The sequence below is a fragment of the Bos indicus x Bos taurus genome, chromosome 16 (genome assembly GCF_003369695.1).
Source record: "Bos indicus x Bos taurus breed Angus x Brahman F1 hybrid chromosome 16, Bos_hybrid_MaternalHap_v2.0, whole genome shotgun sequence".
NCBI lineage: Eukaryota > Metazoa > Chordata > Mammalia > Artiodactyla > Bovidae > Bos > Bos indicus x Bos taurus.
Window position 1 is genome coordinate 28,222,983 of NC_040091.1, and position 17,138 is coordinate 28,240,120.

Below are 17,138 nucleotides of genomic sequence, written 5' to 3' on the forward strand. Positions count from 1 at the left end.
AAGAGAAGCCTGGGCGCCACGGGAAGATCCAGTGCAGCCAAAAGAAAAGAAAGAAAGAGCTCAAGTAAGAAAGGGCTACAGCAAATTGCTAACATCCGTTGGATCATAGAAAAAGCAAGAGAGTTCCAGAAAAACATCTATTCTGCTTTATTGACTACACCAAAGCCTTTGACTGAGTGGATCACAACAAACTGTGGAAAATTCTTCAAGAGTTGGGAATACCAGACCACCTTACCTGTCTCCTAAGAAACCTACATGCAAGTCAAGAAGCCATAGTTAGAACTGGACACGGAACAACAGACTGGTTCCAAATTGGGAAAGGAGTGCGTCAAGGCTGTATATTGTCACACTGCTTATTTAACTTATAGGCAAAGTATACCATGCAAAATGCCAGGCTGGATGAAGCACAAGCTAGAATCAAGATTGCTGGGAGAAATATCAATAACCTCAGATATGTAGATGACACCACCCTTATGCAGAAAGCAAAGAGGAACTAAAGAGCCTCTTGATGAAAGTGAAAGAGGAGAGTGAAAAAACTGGCTTAAAACGAAGATCATGGCATCTGGTCCCAACACTTCATAGCAAATAGATGGTGAAACAATGGAAACAGTGACAGACTTTATTTTCTTGGGCTACAAAATCACTGCAGATGGTAACTGCAGCCATGAAATTAAAAGACACTTATCCTTGGCAGAAAAGCTATAAATAACCTAGACAGCATATTCGGAGAAGGCAATGGCACCCCACTCCAGTACTCTTGCCTGGAAAGTCCCATGGACAGAGGAGCCTGATAGGCTGCAGTCCATGGGGTCACTAAGAGTCAGACACAACTGAGCGACTTCACTTTATCTTTTCACCTTCATGCATTGGAGAAGGAAATGGCAACCCACTCCAGTGTTCTTGCCTGGAGAATCCCAGGGATGGGGGAGCCTGGTGGGCTGCCGTCTATGGGGTCTCACAGAGTCGGACACAACTGAAGTGACTTAGCACCAGCAGCAGCAGCAGTAACAGACAGCATATTAAAAAGCAGAGACATTACTTTGCCAACAAAAGTCCATCTAGTCAAAGCTATGGTTTTTCCAGTAGTGATGCATGGATGTGAGAGTTGGACCATAAAGAAACCTGAGTGCCGAAGAATTGATGCTTTTGAACTGTGGTGTGGGAGAAGACTCTTGAGAGTCCCTTGGACTGCAAAGAGATCAAACCAGGCAATCTTAAAGGAAATCAGTCCTGAATATTCATTGGAAGGACTGATGCTAAAACTGAAGCTCCAATACTTTGACCACCTGATGCAAAGAACTGACTCATTAGAAAAGACCCTAATGCTGGGAAAGATTGAAGGTAGGAGGAGAAGGGGACAACAGAGGATGAGATGGCTGGATGGCATCATCAACTCGATGGACATTAATTTGAGCAAGCTCTGGAGATGGTGATGGACAGGGAAGCCTGACGTGCTGCAGTCCATGGGGTCACAAAGAGTTAGACATGACTGAGCAACTGAACTGAACTGAACAGCATAAAAAGGCAGGTCTGAAAGGTGTGGTGAATGGTATGGCGAGTGGGCTCTTCAGCTACAGAGACAGACCACAGTTGAATCCAGATAAGCTGCCTCCAGAGAGGGTCACGGGAACCACGGGAGGCTAGGACCTAAAGTGGAGAGGCTGCTACCTGCTGGCTATCTGGCCACTCAGCAGGCATACAAGGGGCAGTGAGGATCAAGGCCTGATGCCTACCTCGCACTGGGTGGGGATGCTTGCTAAGATCCTTCCTTTTTATTGCATAGGTGGAGGAAAAATGCTGCAACTGATTACACTGTGTTCACTTCTAAATAAACTACCAAAATGCATATACTTTGCCATAACATGTGCTTACTCAACAAATACTTGGCCACCTGATTGGAAGAACCGACTCACTGGAAAAGACCTGAGGCTGGGAAAGACTGGGGGCAGGAGGAGATGGGGGTGACAGAGGACGAGATGGGTGGATGGTATCATTGACTCAATGGACATGAGTTTGAGCAACCTCCAAAAGATAATAAAGGACAGGGAAGCCTGGTGTGCTGCAGTCCATGGGATCAGAGTCAGACACAACTTAGCAACTGAACAACAAATAGCATTAATATGACAAAGCAGAATACACAGCTGTACAGGTTACAGCCCCACTCAGTGAGAGGCGAGGTCTACGCTGGAAGGGGACATGGAAAGATGGAAACCATAGGTGTGGACCACAGGGAAAACTGTAAGCAGTGTTTCCTAGTCACCATGAAGATAATGAGTCAAAATTTCTGTTCTGCCCCACCCGATCCAGGCGGAGAGTTGGGGGCCACAGTCCAGGGTGGGGATCGCCTGAGCCCCAGCCAGCAGTGATATGGAGAGTGGCGGAGCAGGAGAAAACGCGCCAGGTAGGTACCTTTCAGAGGTAGGGCTAGGGGTGACTAAAACTTCTTCTTGCTGATTCTTTTCTGTCTGTGATAGACTTACTACACAGTGTGTGACAACTTCCAATGCAAAGAAGAAACACTGGCATGATTTCATAACGGGCAGGGATGGGAGAGGCTAGCAAATCCACCCTTCCTGACCTCAGTCCTCTCCTCCCCGCCAGAAACCTCTCCTCCTGCTTCCTCTGGCTTCAGAACAGATTTCTCTGCTTTATTCTGCACAGACTGCCTCCTGCCATTTCCCCTGAGAACAACCCTCAGCAACCTCGGCTCTTTATAACATGGTCTCACACATATGAATGCACCTGAATTAGGCAGAGCAGCTGTTGCGCTCAGTCTTTTTTTGGGTGTGCGAGGCCAGGGAGAGTACAAATGCTTTACAATGTTGTGTTTCTCAGCTTAGTTGAGAAAACTGAAGGCCAGACATAAGGGTGCCAGAGAGAAGGATTTACCCAATATCCTGGAACTACCACATTTCATCAGTTCTAAGAAAACCTTTTCATATTTCAACATCTCTGAAATGGGGTGGGATCATAGCTGATCACAGCATAATAGAAAGCATTTTCTCATTCTCGGTGCTGTATAAAATAGTGTGCATCTTACAACACTGACCTCTCAGATGGGATAGAACACACCACAGGCAGGAGAGCCGAGTCCCGTATCATGACTCTGCCAATCACATGCTATGCAACTAACTGGGCCCCAAGCACCTCTTTCTCTCCAAGGGGTCCAAGTTTTGAAAAACAGCAAACTTTTAACCAAATGAGCTGAATATATTAAACAATCATTATTTCTCCATTGTTCACCAATTCAAAGACATATGATGCTGCCTAGAAGAACTTCCATGCAAATATATCAGTGATAAATGGTAAGCAGACAGAATTACTGCCTAAAGCAAAAAATTAGCTTTAATTAGCTTGCATAGAGGCTGCCTGGGCCACTTTAATTCTCTGCCCCCACATACTGCTTTGGGCCTGAAAAGTATCTAAGAGACTCCGGCTCAGGCAATGGCACCCCACTCCAGTACTCTTGCCTGGAAAGTCCCATGGACGGAGGAGCCTGGTGGGCTACAGTCCATGAGGTCGCTAGGAGTCAGATACAACTTAGTGAGTTCACTTTTACTTTTCACTTTCATGCTTTGGAGAAGGAAATGGCAACCCACTCCAGTGTTCTTGCCTGGAGAATCCCAGGGACAGGGAAGCCTGGTGGGCTGCCGTCTCTGGGGTCGCACAGAGTCAGACACAACTGAAGCGACTTAGCAGCAGCAGCAGCAGGATCAGCACCTTGGGTCTCTCCTCCTGATTGGCCAAACACCCAAACAAACCCACCCAAACAAGACATCCCCAGCCACCCGTGCTGTACTCACTGCAGGCGGAAGATTGCAGTCAGCCAGGAGCACAATCCCTGGAAATGGAGAACAGGGGTTAGCTTCCAATAATCTCTGTTTTTCGGAGGCAGATATAATCATCAGCTTTGACACTAAACAACCATCTAACTTCCTGTTTTATATAAAAGTAAACAAACAAACAACAAATTGCTTCTGTCCCCAATTCAGCAAGCAACGCTCTTGTTCAAATACGACAGAGTCTGCGTGCTCCCAGTCCTTTGTAACGTGCGTCCTGGGCCTGAAAATCTTGGGAAAACCTCTCAAGTTTTGACAATTTGTGGAATTATACAGGCTTCTGGGTCAAATGGTGAAATTCAAATCGAGAGCTGATGAAAGTTCAGCGTCGCTCTGAAGAAGTTGATGAGGGCTTCTGTTCTTTTCAAAATGACTCAATGAGATGCAAGACAAAGCCAAGGAAACAAGCCTGCTTAACTGGACAGTTCCCTGGAGCGGGGTTTAGAGAGGGACAGGGTGTTGTGGGTTTTATTGTCCAACACGTCTCTTAAACTTAGCTCACCTTAAAGTTGGACTGTCACCCAGCTGGGAAAGACAATTATTTGCTCGTCATTCATTCGCCAGTTACTTAGGACCTACTGGGTGTCAGGAGATGGGGAACAGAGCTGGATAAGACTTGGTTCCTGCCTGCAGCTGACTCATAAACCAGCAGGCAAGTTAATAATTAACTGTCACACAAAGTCATAAATGTGATAACACAGACAAGTGCTGTAGCCTTGCGCCTGAGAATCAGTCAAGTGTCCTGATCCTGGGTCACTCAGCCGCCATCTGTGCCATAGTAATCCTCAAGTTCAGGTGCCTCTGTCAAAGCAGAGAAGCGCTGTCACCAGATTTGCCACTCAAGGTCAAGCGTGCGAAGTTAGCAGCTCACTGGGAGTACAACTGCCCTCTCCCTGCCAGTTCCTTCCTGCCCATCCATGCAAAGTCCTGCCTCCCAGCCACACCACACCAGCCCCTTAAATACCAACCATCTCGCTTTCAAAGTCCTGCTGCCCTGAAGAGGAAGACGACAGTCTCCGGAATCTGGACTCACTGGAAACACAAAAGGGGAAAATGACAGATTGTTATTTAAAAAATTTTTAAACTTGTGTCTGGTATCTTGTTCCCTCTTGGAGCTCAGGACCAAAGCTACTAGCCTTCATAAAAATATAGGCAAAGACACTGACCACTGCAAGGAATGATGAGACATGAAACTCTGCTACGTGGGATGAAGAACAGGGGGCCAGGGTGTCAATGGACCATCCTGTGTTTCACCCCCTTGAACCTCAGCCCTGTGACTGATATACGTAAAGTGACATCAAAACGTTGCCTGTTTACAATATATTTCCCAACATAGCAACTAAAACTTGGAATAAATACTATCTTATTAAATCTAAGACAGCTCTGATTGTAAATGGCACAATTATTTTTTGAACCACTACGAAGGGAAGGATGCTGTCAGTTAAATTATGATCACCATTGATAACAGGTTGCACCTAATCTCATAGATGAGAAAATGTCCAAAGCATGTATTTTGGACTTGACAAATTGGGGCATTTTACTTTGTGAATTTGGGCACATCCTTTCTTCTGAGTAACCCATAAAAGCTACCTCAAATACCGATTTGAGGTATTTGCAACATGCTAAGTTTTGTTTCTCTCTGTTTTCCTGCTCCCAGCTTTACTAACCCACTTCTAATGGCACAAGCCCTGGTAAAACTCAGTCAAAGCCCTTCTGGAGAACTGCCTTATACAACCTTCACGGTAACCCTCCAGGCAAGAAAGGGCCAGAGGAAACAATCCAACGAGCTCAAGTTCAGGGTCCCGACCAAGATGACACAGCCACGGAGGTGGGGGTGTCTCCTGATTTCCAAGTGCCCTATTCTGCTGTAGTACTCAGTAATACTGATGGCTCAGGTGGTCAAGAATCTGCCTGCAATGCAGAAGACCCAGGTTCAGTCCCTGGATCGGGAAGATCCCCTGGAGAAGGGAATGGCAACCCACTCCAGTATTCTTGCCTGGAGAATCCCATGGACAGAGAAGCCTGGTGGACTATATAGTCCGTGGGACTGCAGAGTCGGACACAACCAAGCAACCGAGCACACATGCATGCATGCACTCAGTCCTCCTAAGGGTGAATGTGCCAAAAATGTACCAGCTGTTTCAAAAGTTCCCCTAAATGGCCCAAGGCTCACCAGCTGAAGCAAGAGGCCCCAGAGCCTAACCCTCGGGCTTCTGCAAAACCAGAGTGGAGACTGTGGGGAAAGAAGGGACATCAATAGACAACCCCCATTGACCCTCCTGCACAGACCACATTTCAACACAGGAGCCACCTGTGGAGCAAGAGTGGGGGCCTGCCTGGGGAACCCCTGGGGAGGCCAAGGACAGGGAGCCCGGGCCTGTCCTTGTTTCCCCACTCACTTCCTATTTCGGCATCTGACACAAAATCCTGGGGTGAGGGGGAGCAGCTGGAGCTGGAAATTCTAGTTGTGCAGACCTAGAACTCTTTCTCCGCCCTGAGGTGACATGCGCAGAGAGCCAGCAGAGCCCAGGGTGGAGGTAGAAGGGCCTGAGTTCCGGCCAAGGCAGTCTGTGCTCTGACACAGACCCTCTGAAGCTGGTGGATTCGGGCCACGGGCGGACCCTGCCCTGGGGACGGGAGCAGCTCGCCTGCAGCCCTGCTGCCCTTCCCAACCCGGTTCTCCTCATGCCCAGCCCCAAACTAATTAATCTCAAAGAAGATACACTTGGAAATGTTCAAGGCAAGGAAGAAAGCAGCCATCCTTCTTTGATGATGAAAGCCTTAAGTATCTGAAGCAACTAGATTCCTTCTGTAGTCTGAAGCAGAAGGTTCATGGCCAAGGCCAGCCCTAAGCCCCAAGGGAGAGCTGGGCGTGTGGGCCCTGGTTTTCTCCCCACCACAAAGAAGGTACCGAGGCTAACCTCACGGGTCTGTGGTAAAGAGCAGAGACAACAGTTTCTGGTACAGGCCTGGCAGACATACTAATGACCGCCATCTAACACTGGCATCACATGTGGGCTATGCCTGGTGGGCTTCACAAGCCCCTCCCAGCCTCTCATGCTCTCTCTCCCCATCCCCCCACCTACACATACACACACTTGAAATAATGAATCTTTTTACCTGTTTCCTTCTGACACCAGGGCAATGCGGCCATAATCCCAGAATTTTCTTCTTATGATGGAAAATGCTGCTATTAAAAACTAAAAGTAGAAAAGAAACCAAGTAAAATCTTATTGAATGGCTTCTAATTAGAAGAGACAGCTGTCTTCGGGGCAAAGACCACCCGCCTAGACTCAAGAGGGCTAGAGGACCAGAGAAGGCGCTGAGCTGCCCGAGGCCACACAGCTCAAGAGCTCAACGTTGCGTTCACCCTCTTCACCAGCTCCCGTCCCCATCAATGCTGACGCTGAGCTTGCCCTGGCGGCCTCCCAGTCAAGCTCCCAGGGCCTATCCTTTGCTCTCAAGCCAGCACTAACAGCCACAGCCTTCCTCAGCCCTGGTCTGCCTGCAAGGGCCCCTGAGCAGGAAGGCCCTAACAGCACCCCTGGGGACCAGCTCCCGCCTTCACATCAGGTTGCATTTTTAATCACAGAACCACAATAGCAGAGCCCCTAACCCACAGGCTGAGCTGGAAGTGGTCAGATATTTACCTTGAGTTTGGTTCTCCAGGAGCCAAGCCCTGGGGACGCCTGGCACAGAGCATGTGGGGGCAACGCCCACCAAAGGCCCAGTGCTAGCTGGCTTGGCTTCCACAAGCCGGGGCCATCCGCAGCCCTGCATGCCCAATGGCAATGGAAGGGGCTGGACTCAAGTCTAACCCCGTTTATGCTCTAAAAACCATGGATTCTAGACTCTCTCCTCCCTTCCTTTGCAGGTCCTCTGCCCTACTCCTGCCTCTCTCCCCACCCTGGACAGGCTCCCTCCCTTCAAAATCCAGGGAGGTAGAAAGACACATTTTAATCAGCATATCCCTGAGTGCCCTGGTCAGGGACTCGGTTTTTAAATGTGGGTTTTGGGCTCCAGAGTGGCTAAGTTCCAGCTGAATTTTCTCAAGGTGAAGGTGGAAGTTGGTGATACAGTTTCAAGGGCAGGTGAGTCTTGTCATCAGAAAAATATGAAAGCCGCTCAATGAGCACCAGCCCTCTGCCCTGGCTGCTGCCTTGGCTCAAGTGGTGTGGGTGTTTCCCATGCCTTGATGTCTTTCAGGCTCCTCTGGCTCCAATCCCCAAATCTCCTGCAATAAAAATCTACCCTACTAGCACACTCCAATGGAGAGTGACTCTCTCTTCTCATCAAACCCTGTTCAAGACAGACCCACCCCAGCCTGTGTCTCCTGACTTCTCTCCTTGGCCCCGACTCTCCCCTCCCTGAAGACGCTGGATAACAGCTCCAGAACCACCCTCCTCCATTAACCCCACACTGAAATCCATCACCACACTCCTGCCTACTCCCCCCCGCCCAACCATGCCTGGTAGAGAGGACTGTTCTCAACCTATGAATGGGTTTTGGCCCCAAGAGGTAGGTTACTTGACACTTAAAGAGCCCTTTATGGTAAAGCAACATGAGTAGCACACAGGTTTCCATATTTGCCAATAGAAGATTAACAATGTAGCAAAACTCTAATGCAACAATTTAGACCTCAATCCTAAGGAGGAAAATGGAAAACTCCCTTCCTCTCTTCCTATGAACATTTTTCCTGCAAGTAAACTTGGGTTGGATAGCCGCCTCCTTTAGGGCATGGGGCCCCCAAGTGACTTAGCATGCACCTTAGGCTACCCTATCTCCCCTCTCCCAGGTGCCTCTGGTCCAAAGCAGTCCAAGGGGTCCACTCCCTCTGCCCCTTCTTACCTCGGTTACCCAGATGGTTTCCACTACATGTGAGGAGAAGGTGACAAAAGGGACCAACCATCCCTTGGACACTTTTGAAAAGAAGGTGCCCTAGCACCCCAGTAAATCACACCTAGCAAGTCTGAGCCAGTCTAGGGGGGAAGACAGCATATTTCAAATTGGGTGATGGTGGTGGGGGTCTTTGGGAACAAGCAGGTCTGAATGAACAAAAGTCCACTATGAGGAGCTAATAAGGCGTACTCCCCTTCCCCCAGTTCTCTCCTTTTCTCCACATCTGATTCTCTAAAGGCCCAAGGACCCCAGTGGGGAACAAGGGTGACATCTATAAATTGGGAATTGCAGCTGCTGTAATTCTCATCCACACTCTCCAGTCACATCTCTCATCCCAGCAGAGTGACCCTTCCTAAGGGCCTTAGACACATGACGGGCTGACAGCGTGGTAACAATGATAATAAACAAAAGAGCAGTAACGTACATTCTTTACATGCTTCACCTTATTTAACCTTCTCCAAGAATCTCCGAGATAAGAACTATTACCTCCCTTTCACAGAACAAAAACCTGAGGCCCCAATAAACTATGTAATATGCCCAGGGTTACAGAGCTGGGAAGCAGAAGAACTGGGACTTAAACCCAGGGATGTCTGGCTCCTCACCTGAGTTTCCCAGAAAGCCCTGTGGTGGGGGAGGGGGTTAGTGTTAAACAAATAACTGACATGATCCCCGGGGGTCTCACCAGGAAGCAGGTGACATCTATGAACAGGACAGTGGGGATGCCCCCGAAGGTGACCCCCTGGAGCACGGTGCTGTTTTTGGCCGAGTTGTAGCAGTAGGAGTCATTGGGCTGGTCCCCGATGCCCAGCCGCTCGGGGATGGCCACTGCTCTGGACTGCCACAGCTCCAGGAAAGGGGACTCGGTCATCACGCTGATCCTCCCTGGAGAAGGAGACCCAACAGAGAGTCAGGGCACCAACTCTCCCGTGGTTTCTGCAGCCAGCGCAGACAGAGCCAAGGGTGGGTGTCTCCACCAGGGGCTGCTGGGGCACAGGGATCCAGTAGAGGCAAACACCAGCCCTGAGTGCCCGGCAGAGTCTACAGAGAATAGCTCCATTGTGGATGCAGCCCAAGGGTCAGATGGATGGGGCAGATGGCTCATCCAGGACACAGCTGGCTGCCTCCCCAAGGGCAGGGATGAATAGGAGGAAAGGGAAGGACAGAAGCCTGCCTAAGGGGTGCCAAGTTCCTCCAGCCTCAGGGATGACTGTCAGGAAGTCATTCCTGCGGGGTAAGGGGTGGGAGTGGCCCTGGGAGGCCTGGAGTGCGGGCAGGGGACAGGATGGGGCAGAGGAATCAACAGAAGAGGAAGAGTGTCCAAATGCAACAACTGCTGATTGTCTGGCCCATAGACAAGAGCTCAAGAGATGTCAGGCTGGGAACTCAGAGATAGGCCCACACCATATACTTGGAAACTGAGGCTCAGGGCCTTAAGAGTTCCATTAAGATTAAAGAGCTGGTCAGGGCAGAGTCAAGTCTCAGACCCAGCCTTCTGGGTCTCAGATGCCAGTTCTCTTTCTGCTCTGCCACATTCCCTCTGCAGCTGACTACCCACACCTGTTCGGTGAGAGATTAAAAAGCAAAGAAGGAGACTTCCCTGGTGGCCCAGTAGATAAGAATCAGCCTTGCAATGGAGGGGATGTGAGCTCCATCCCTGGTCAGGAAACTAAGATCCCACATGCCCTGGGGCCCGTGCACCACACCCAGAGAATCCGTGTGCTGATGAAGATTCCACATGATGCAACTAAGACCCAATGCAGCCAAATAAATATATTTTAAAAAGAGAGAAAGATTAAAAAAAAAAAAAAAAAAAAGGCAGGGAAAGAGCAGCAGAGAGGAGGAGACAGAGAAGGCAAAGGGGGAGGACGTGGACTAGGGGGAGGAGGACGGGCCCCAAGCCTCCTCAGGGACCCCTGAGTCACCCACTGTGCATCCCTGGAGCACTCCCTGGGCTCTGCCCTCTCATTCCTACACTCCTGGCCTTTCTGGAAGGTCCAGCATTTCCAAAGCAAATATTGTTCCAGGCTGGTTGTTGACCTTTCCTTTCAGAGACGCCTGGTAACCGCAGGTGAAACTAATGGAAATCTCCAAACTCCGAAGGCCAGCCCCCTGCATCCTCCCCAGCGGGCATGCTTTCACACTGTCTGCAGCTGAAGAGCCTGGAAAAATGCTCAGCATCCCTTTCTCTCAAGGTCCCATCTCCTTAAATCTAGTTAGACTAGATTCCCAGGGGACTTTGGCTAAGTCTGTCTTCCTACCTGTTAGAGGGACAAAAATCTGGGAGACAAGAAACGGTATAGAGAACAGACAGATATTTGGACTATGCGGTAATACAGTCTGGGTGTGTGTTGGGGAGCCAGTGACTGCCAATTCTGGCTGCTGGGACGGCTCTTTTGGGACAATCTCATGCACATAGGACAGGAGGTGTAGGAGGCAAGGGGGAGGCAGTAGGTCCGGGGGCATGGGAGGACTCCCCGAGAGGCCAAGTCATTCTGTCAGCCCTATTAGAGACTCGGCAGTGGCTGGAGGGTGTGATGGCAGAGCCATGAAGTTGCTGGCTCTGCGCAGAGTCACAAAAGCTGCCTCTGGGAAACAGATGGTCTTAGTTTCTCTCCTTTAAACCCCACCCAGTGGCACCGCCCCAATGCAACACCCAGCCTGACGCTGGCTGGCGAAGGCCTGCCCCTCCTTCCCGTCCCCACACTTACCAGACACTGGGGAAGGAAATGTGGATGTGTCCCCTGGAGAGGGCCTCAGTTGGCGCTGGCAAAGGCAGCGGTGGCCCTGGCTGCCTCCCAAGCTGCCTCGGGTCCACTGCTCATTTCGTGCTGGGCTTTTCTGATGGAGGTCATAGGGCACCAGCCTTTGCAGACTTCCCTGAAGGAACACAGGAGACAACCAGAGTCACGTGGGAGCTGTTCTTTACCCATGCCGGGGTTCCGGTGTGAAACCCTCCAGCACACTTCCCCTGCACTCACACTTGCCCGGTGTCTCGGAACTCAAACACTCATCCAGAGCCTACAGTTCTTCCCAACGGGCTCCCTCCTGTCCTGGCTCTCTCTCCAGGCACCTAGTGCTATGAAGGGGCCACCCTCCTCTGTGCACCCTGTTCCTCTCCTCTCTCCTCCCCAGCATCACCTGAAACTCCAGCCTTTCCCCTCTTGTCCGAGGGCTCAAGGCCCTGGTGAGCCCAGGGCACTGGGACTCCTCCCACAGCAGCACTGGGAGCTGTAGGCTCTGGGAAGACGGAGTCCAGGACCTCACACAGGCCCAAGGGTAGCTGGGAAGGCTTCTCCAGGTCCCCCAAAGACTAGAATCAGAAAAAAAAAAAAAAAGCAACAGAACCAACAAGGAAGGCCTGAACAGTGAAGTGGGGGAAAAAAAATCCCCATAAAATGGTCACAGAGGGAGTATTGTCAAGAGCAAGAGGCGCTGCTGTGGTGGAGGGTAGGGGGGCGCCTCACCAATTCTGCTTTGTGTGGAGCTTTGAGAGAGCAGAGGCCTAATGGGAGGCAGGGACCTAGGCTCCTCCCCATCTTTTCCGCCCCTGTCACGCCTCTAAGTCAAACAGGCTCCCCCGGGTAGTTTAACAAGGTTTGATAAGAAGGACTCAGTGAGGTCAGCCAGCCAGCTGACCTTCAGAGGTGGCCTGTCCCCTCTGCGCCCTCCAGGTGCAGGCATAGCTTTGGGGGCCCACAGTGTCTCTCAGACCTTTCTGCTTAGTTGAGGTCTGTCTCCGCCTGTTACAAGTCTGCAAGACTGTGGAACCATCACAGTCCCTCCAAGGCCAGCCGCCTGCATCCTCCCCAGCGGGCATGCTGAGAGGGCAGCTGGCAACATATCGGCCACAGGGCAGCCCCCCCAGGCTCAGGAGGAGCTGGAGGGGCAGAGAAGGAGATTCAGCTGGTGGCAACTGGGAGAGAGCTGGCTTAGTGGCTGAAAGACTGACAGCACTGGGCAGGGGCCAAACCAGCAATTAGGCTCTGTGGCCATGGGTGCCCTGCCTGGTCATGCTCAGTCATCCCATATTTGTCAGATACATATTGTAAATGCCTGGTCTTATCCATCCCTTCTTTAGGGAGCTCTCTGCTCATCATCTCATTCAGGAAAGCCAAGATATACTGCTGAGGCCCTGGGGTCAGGTGAGCAGCAGGTGAGCAGCAGGTGACTCAGGACTCAACTCAAAGTTCAACCCACGTACACCCCAGAGTCTGGTTGTGGTGGGGGGACAGAGGGCTCAATGCAATGGCCATTCCCCAAACTGCCAAAGAAGTCAGCCACCCATGTTAACCCCTTGCCCATCCAAGCTGGCAGCTGCTGGCCCCTGTAGCACACCAGAAGATCTCTGTGCCTCCCTGCCATAAACAGGAGCAGAAAGTGTGAGCATCATCAGCTCTTTCAAACTCAGGGTATTTTTATCATCACCAAATCTTCTGATTTTGTTACTACGATGGCAGGACGACAAACAGTTCCAGGTCCTCTGCCATAAGAGAAGACTCTGATGTTCTAGATGGCAGGTTGCAAACTTCTCCTTAAAGCCCCACCAAACAGCGTCCAGGAACGTGGACAACCATTCACCTCCACAGACAGCAGCAGTGGAGCACTAGCGAAATGGCCCAGAGTCCCGCTGCAGTGGACTGAAGCCCTGAGCAGGCTCTGAAGTGAGGCTCCCAGCACCACGTGGCTTCACCACTCCGTGCCTTGGCTTCCTTCTCCGTAAAATGGAGACAATGAAGTTCTTCCTGCAGGGTGAGTGGGAGGCAATGCCCATAAAGCATTGAACCCTCATGGGCACCCCAAATCTGCTTTTATTTTAAGTCACCTCTCCAGACCATGGAAAACATGATAGCAAAACCCCATCTGACATTTTTCCTGTTAGAGCACAATGAACACCCAAGGGAGATCTTTGCCCATAAACTAAACAAACAAGAGGTGAAGTAAAGTGAAAGTTGCTTAGTTGAGTCTGACTCTTTGTGACCCCATGGACTATACACTGCCAGGCTCCTCTGTCCATGGGAGTCTCTAGACCAGAATACTGGAGTGGGTAGCCATTCCCTTCTCCAGGGGATCTTCCAACCCAGGGATCGAACCCAGGTCTCCCACATTACAGGTGGGTTCTTTACCATCTGAGCTACCAGGGAAGCCCAGACAAGAGGTGTGTGAAGGCAGAAAGAAGCCTCTCCTTCTGTATACTCCACCTCAAGATAGCAGCAGGCTCAGGACTCTCTGACAGGTGTCAGAGGAGGGAAGTAGAAAGGCAAGCATGGAGGAGAAGAGGGAAATACGGGTTGTTTCTCCAATAAGAGATGACCTAGAGTCTTTCCTCATCCCCAGCAAGACTCCACAACTCTGCTTGAGTCAGGGCCCAAGAAGTCCTCAGGATGCCCCCACACACAGCCTCTTTGTACACACTAGGCCTGGACTGGTGAGCACAATCCACTGGCTTAACCTCAAACCTTCCACACTCTTGGGGCTGGATACAGTCACACAACTTCAGCGCAGAAGGAAGCAAAGGGGGAAAGGGTGTCATTTTGTATACCCCTGTGGTCTCCTGTTTTTCAGAACACCGACTGAGCTGAAAGAGAGGCCACCCCAGAGTCTCAGGTAGCCAGGCTTATCAGGTATTGGAACCTCTACGTTTTTGGTTTCTTAGCAGAGCTCTCCTCTTCCCCTTATCCTCCAAAACCCCTAGCTTCCCTCCTCAGGACTCCAAAGAGTGGTTTCTACCTTCCCAGGGGCAGGGGACTCAGATGCTCAGCCCCTACCCAGGCCCGCCTCGCATATCTCGCTTAGAGAAAAAAGAGCCCCTGGCTGAGATCCCCGGGCTAGGCTGGGAGGTCGATTCCAGCTGACAAATACCCAGAGAGAGGGTGGGAAGAGAAAGGGATTAGCCTTAAAAGCGAAAAGTTGGAGCCTTGGATTGGGAAGTTGCGTAAAGCCATCAGGCGCGACGCTGGAAGCGGAGCGCGAGGTCTGCGCAGCCCGGGGACAGACACTCTCCTCCCAGCCACTCGGTCACCCCTGTTCCGGACTTGGGACTGCGGAGGCACGAGGGCCTCACCCCGGAACCAGACACTAGACGTGGCACCCTGGCGTAGACCCCGGGTTCTGCCCGTCTCGGGGAAAGGAAGAAGGCATCATTCCCCCTCTCAACGCCCCTTCCCCTTTACCTGCGGCGGCGGCGGCGGCGCAGCGACCCGGGCAGACCATAAATTGTCTGGCTCCACCTGGTTGGGCGGGGCTGCGTCCTGACCACTTAAAAGTTATAAAGTGAAACTCCCCGCTCTCCTGCACATGCGCAGAGCCGCGTCCACGGCTTGCCCAATTTGCAGCTACGCCCGAGTGGGTGTCAGCTCTGCAGCCGCCTCCCACCCCCGGCGCCGTGCGCCCCTCGGCGATCCTCCGTCCAGGCCAGACCGCGGGGCCACTCAGCTCCTCCCTGAAGTCTTCAGGTCCCGGCCCGGCCAGCTCGTGTCCTGGGACCGAGGAGAGTGCCTCCAGGGCTGACTCCTCTCCCCGGCCCCCCGGCGCGTCCCCTTTCCCCGACAGACACCTTGGGGAGCCCCGGGCCTAGTACAGGGTGGTCACATCCGTGGAACGCGGGGGCAGCGCATCGGCGAAAGTTCTTGATTTTTCTGTAGTGCACTGAATTTCCTAGACCAGCTCTTAGGCCCGCCTGTATCGGGGCTGGGTAGGGGGGAATAGGGAAATCGGGTGGGCTCAGCCCGCACCTCGGCTCCACGTAGTCCGTCGTCACCTGGTTCCCAGTGCGGAAGACTACGGCTCCGCTATCGTTCTGAATAGCCTGACAGTGAAAGCCCTGGGGCCGGAGGGGCCGCGGGGACCGGGGGGTTCCTACGTTTGGCCCCAAATAGAAGTCGCAGTGTTTTCGGCGGTGCCCTGGAGCCAAAGCCGGAACTGCCAATACCGGGCCGCCAGGGTCACCGTTCTAGCCCAGCTCGCTGAGCTCTGGGTCCCAGAGAGTTCCGTATGAGCAGCAGTCCCCGCAGCTGGACTGTAAGCTCCTCGAGGGCACCGGGGTGTGCTCTGGGCAACACACAGGTCGGTGTTCAATGAGGACCGCGCCCCCAGTGAAACCAAAGAGCACAGCCCCCCGGCTGCAGCAATCTGCCCTCCTCCGCAGGCCTCTGTTTCCGCAGGGGGTTGGACCAAAGCTTTCTCTCAGGTCCCTTCCAGCACTAAAAATCTGTGAATCCTGAACAGCTCCGCACTCTGTACCTGCACAGCTTTGCAGGGCTCTGACCTCTCTTCCATTTCTGGGCTTTCATCTTTTGTTGTCATGGTAAATGTATTCACCTTATCTCTCTCCCCAGCCAGCCTGGGGATCTCTGGAGGGAGCCTGGCGGGGGGTGTCTTCTGCTTCTCTAGCAGTGCTTTTCTGACCCATCTGCTGGCTTCCTCCTTCTCCCCAACCCCCAGTCACTAGTTATTTCCAGAGTTTGCCCTTGACCTCTGTGCTCAGCACAGCCCGTGTCCTGCCCGTAAGCGCCTGGCCATCTCTCCTCCTGCGGTTCCCTCCAGCGGCCAAGGAACCACAGCTGACCTCCAGCAGGTGCCTGTGTGTGGCCCCTGGCGCCTCAGACGGACTCTGTCCACTCTCTTCCCCGCATATCCTCCACCTTGTGTCCTTATTCTTCCCCTTCCTCAATGATTGCAGCCACCCCTGGCCTGCGCTGTGGGGTCCAGGGAAGTGTAAGGTTCTAACCCCAGTGATTACATTGATGGAGACACTGACAAAAAGAAAAGTTAGGATCCTTGATTTCAGAGAGGGAAGGGATTTCTAAACTGACTTTCAGTAGGTTGTTTCAACAGAGAAGGGGATGGCACCCCACTCCAGTACTCTTGCCTGGAAAATCCCATGGATGAGGAGCCTGGTAGGCTGCAGACCATGGGGTCCCTAGAGTTGGACATGACTGAGCGACTTCACTTTCACTTTTCGCTTTCATGCATTGGAGAAGGAAATGGCAGCCCACTCCAGTGTTCTTGCCTGGAGAATCCCAGGGATGGGGGAGCCTGGTGGGCTGCCGTTTATGGGGTCGCACAGAGTCGGACACGACTGAAGTGACTTAGCAGCAGCAGCAGCAGGTTATTTCAAAATCAAGAGAAGGTTAGACAGATCAACATGTGAGGTGAGATAACCATAGCCCCACTATGTGTCAGGCAGCATGTGGAGTGCTTATAAAAACACTACTTCCTTAAATTTCCAGTAGAAGTACAGAGAAGTCAAGGATTGTTCCTATCTGATAGAGAAGAAAATGGAAATATGGAGGATGTAGAATTTACAGTTAATTTTAGCTGTAAAGATAAGCAAGGAATCCAAGACAACCATGCCCCAGGCCTGAACCCTATATCAAACTCAGTTTAAAGCCAGTGTAATCT

The 17,138-nt window shown here is 51.8% G+C and overlaps 1 protein-coding gene across 1 annotated transcript in view; it reads right to left on the reverse strand.

Moving 5' to 3' along the window:
- TMEM63A (transmembrane protein 63A) overlaps nucleotides 1–15,028 on the reverse strand; it is a 36,124-nt gene extending 21,096 nt beyond the window's left edge. Inside the window, exons 1-6 of the mRNA XM_027564602.1 lie at nucleotides 14,909–15,028; nucleotides 11,447–11,615; nucleotides 9,421–9,620; nucleotides 6,960–7,039; nucleotides 4,808–4,871; nucleotides 3,804–3,841 (exon numbers count right to left, since the gene is read on the reverse strand). Of these exons, the coding sequence (XP_027420403.1) occupies nucleotides 3,804–3,841; nucleotides 4,808–4,871; nucleotides 6,960–7,039; nucleotides 9,421–9,606 (368 nt within the window). The 5' untranslated portion in view covers nucleotides 9,607–9,620; nucleotides 11,447–11,615; nucleotides 14,909–15,028. The remainder of the gene's footprint in view (nucleotides 1–3,803; nucleotides 3,842–4,807; nucleotides 4,872–6,959; nucleotides 7,040–9,420; nucleotides 9,621–11,446; nucleotides 11,616–14,908) is intronic.
- Between the last annotated feature and the right edge of the window lie 2,110 nt (nucleotides 15,029–17,138).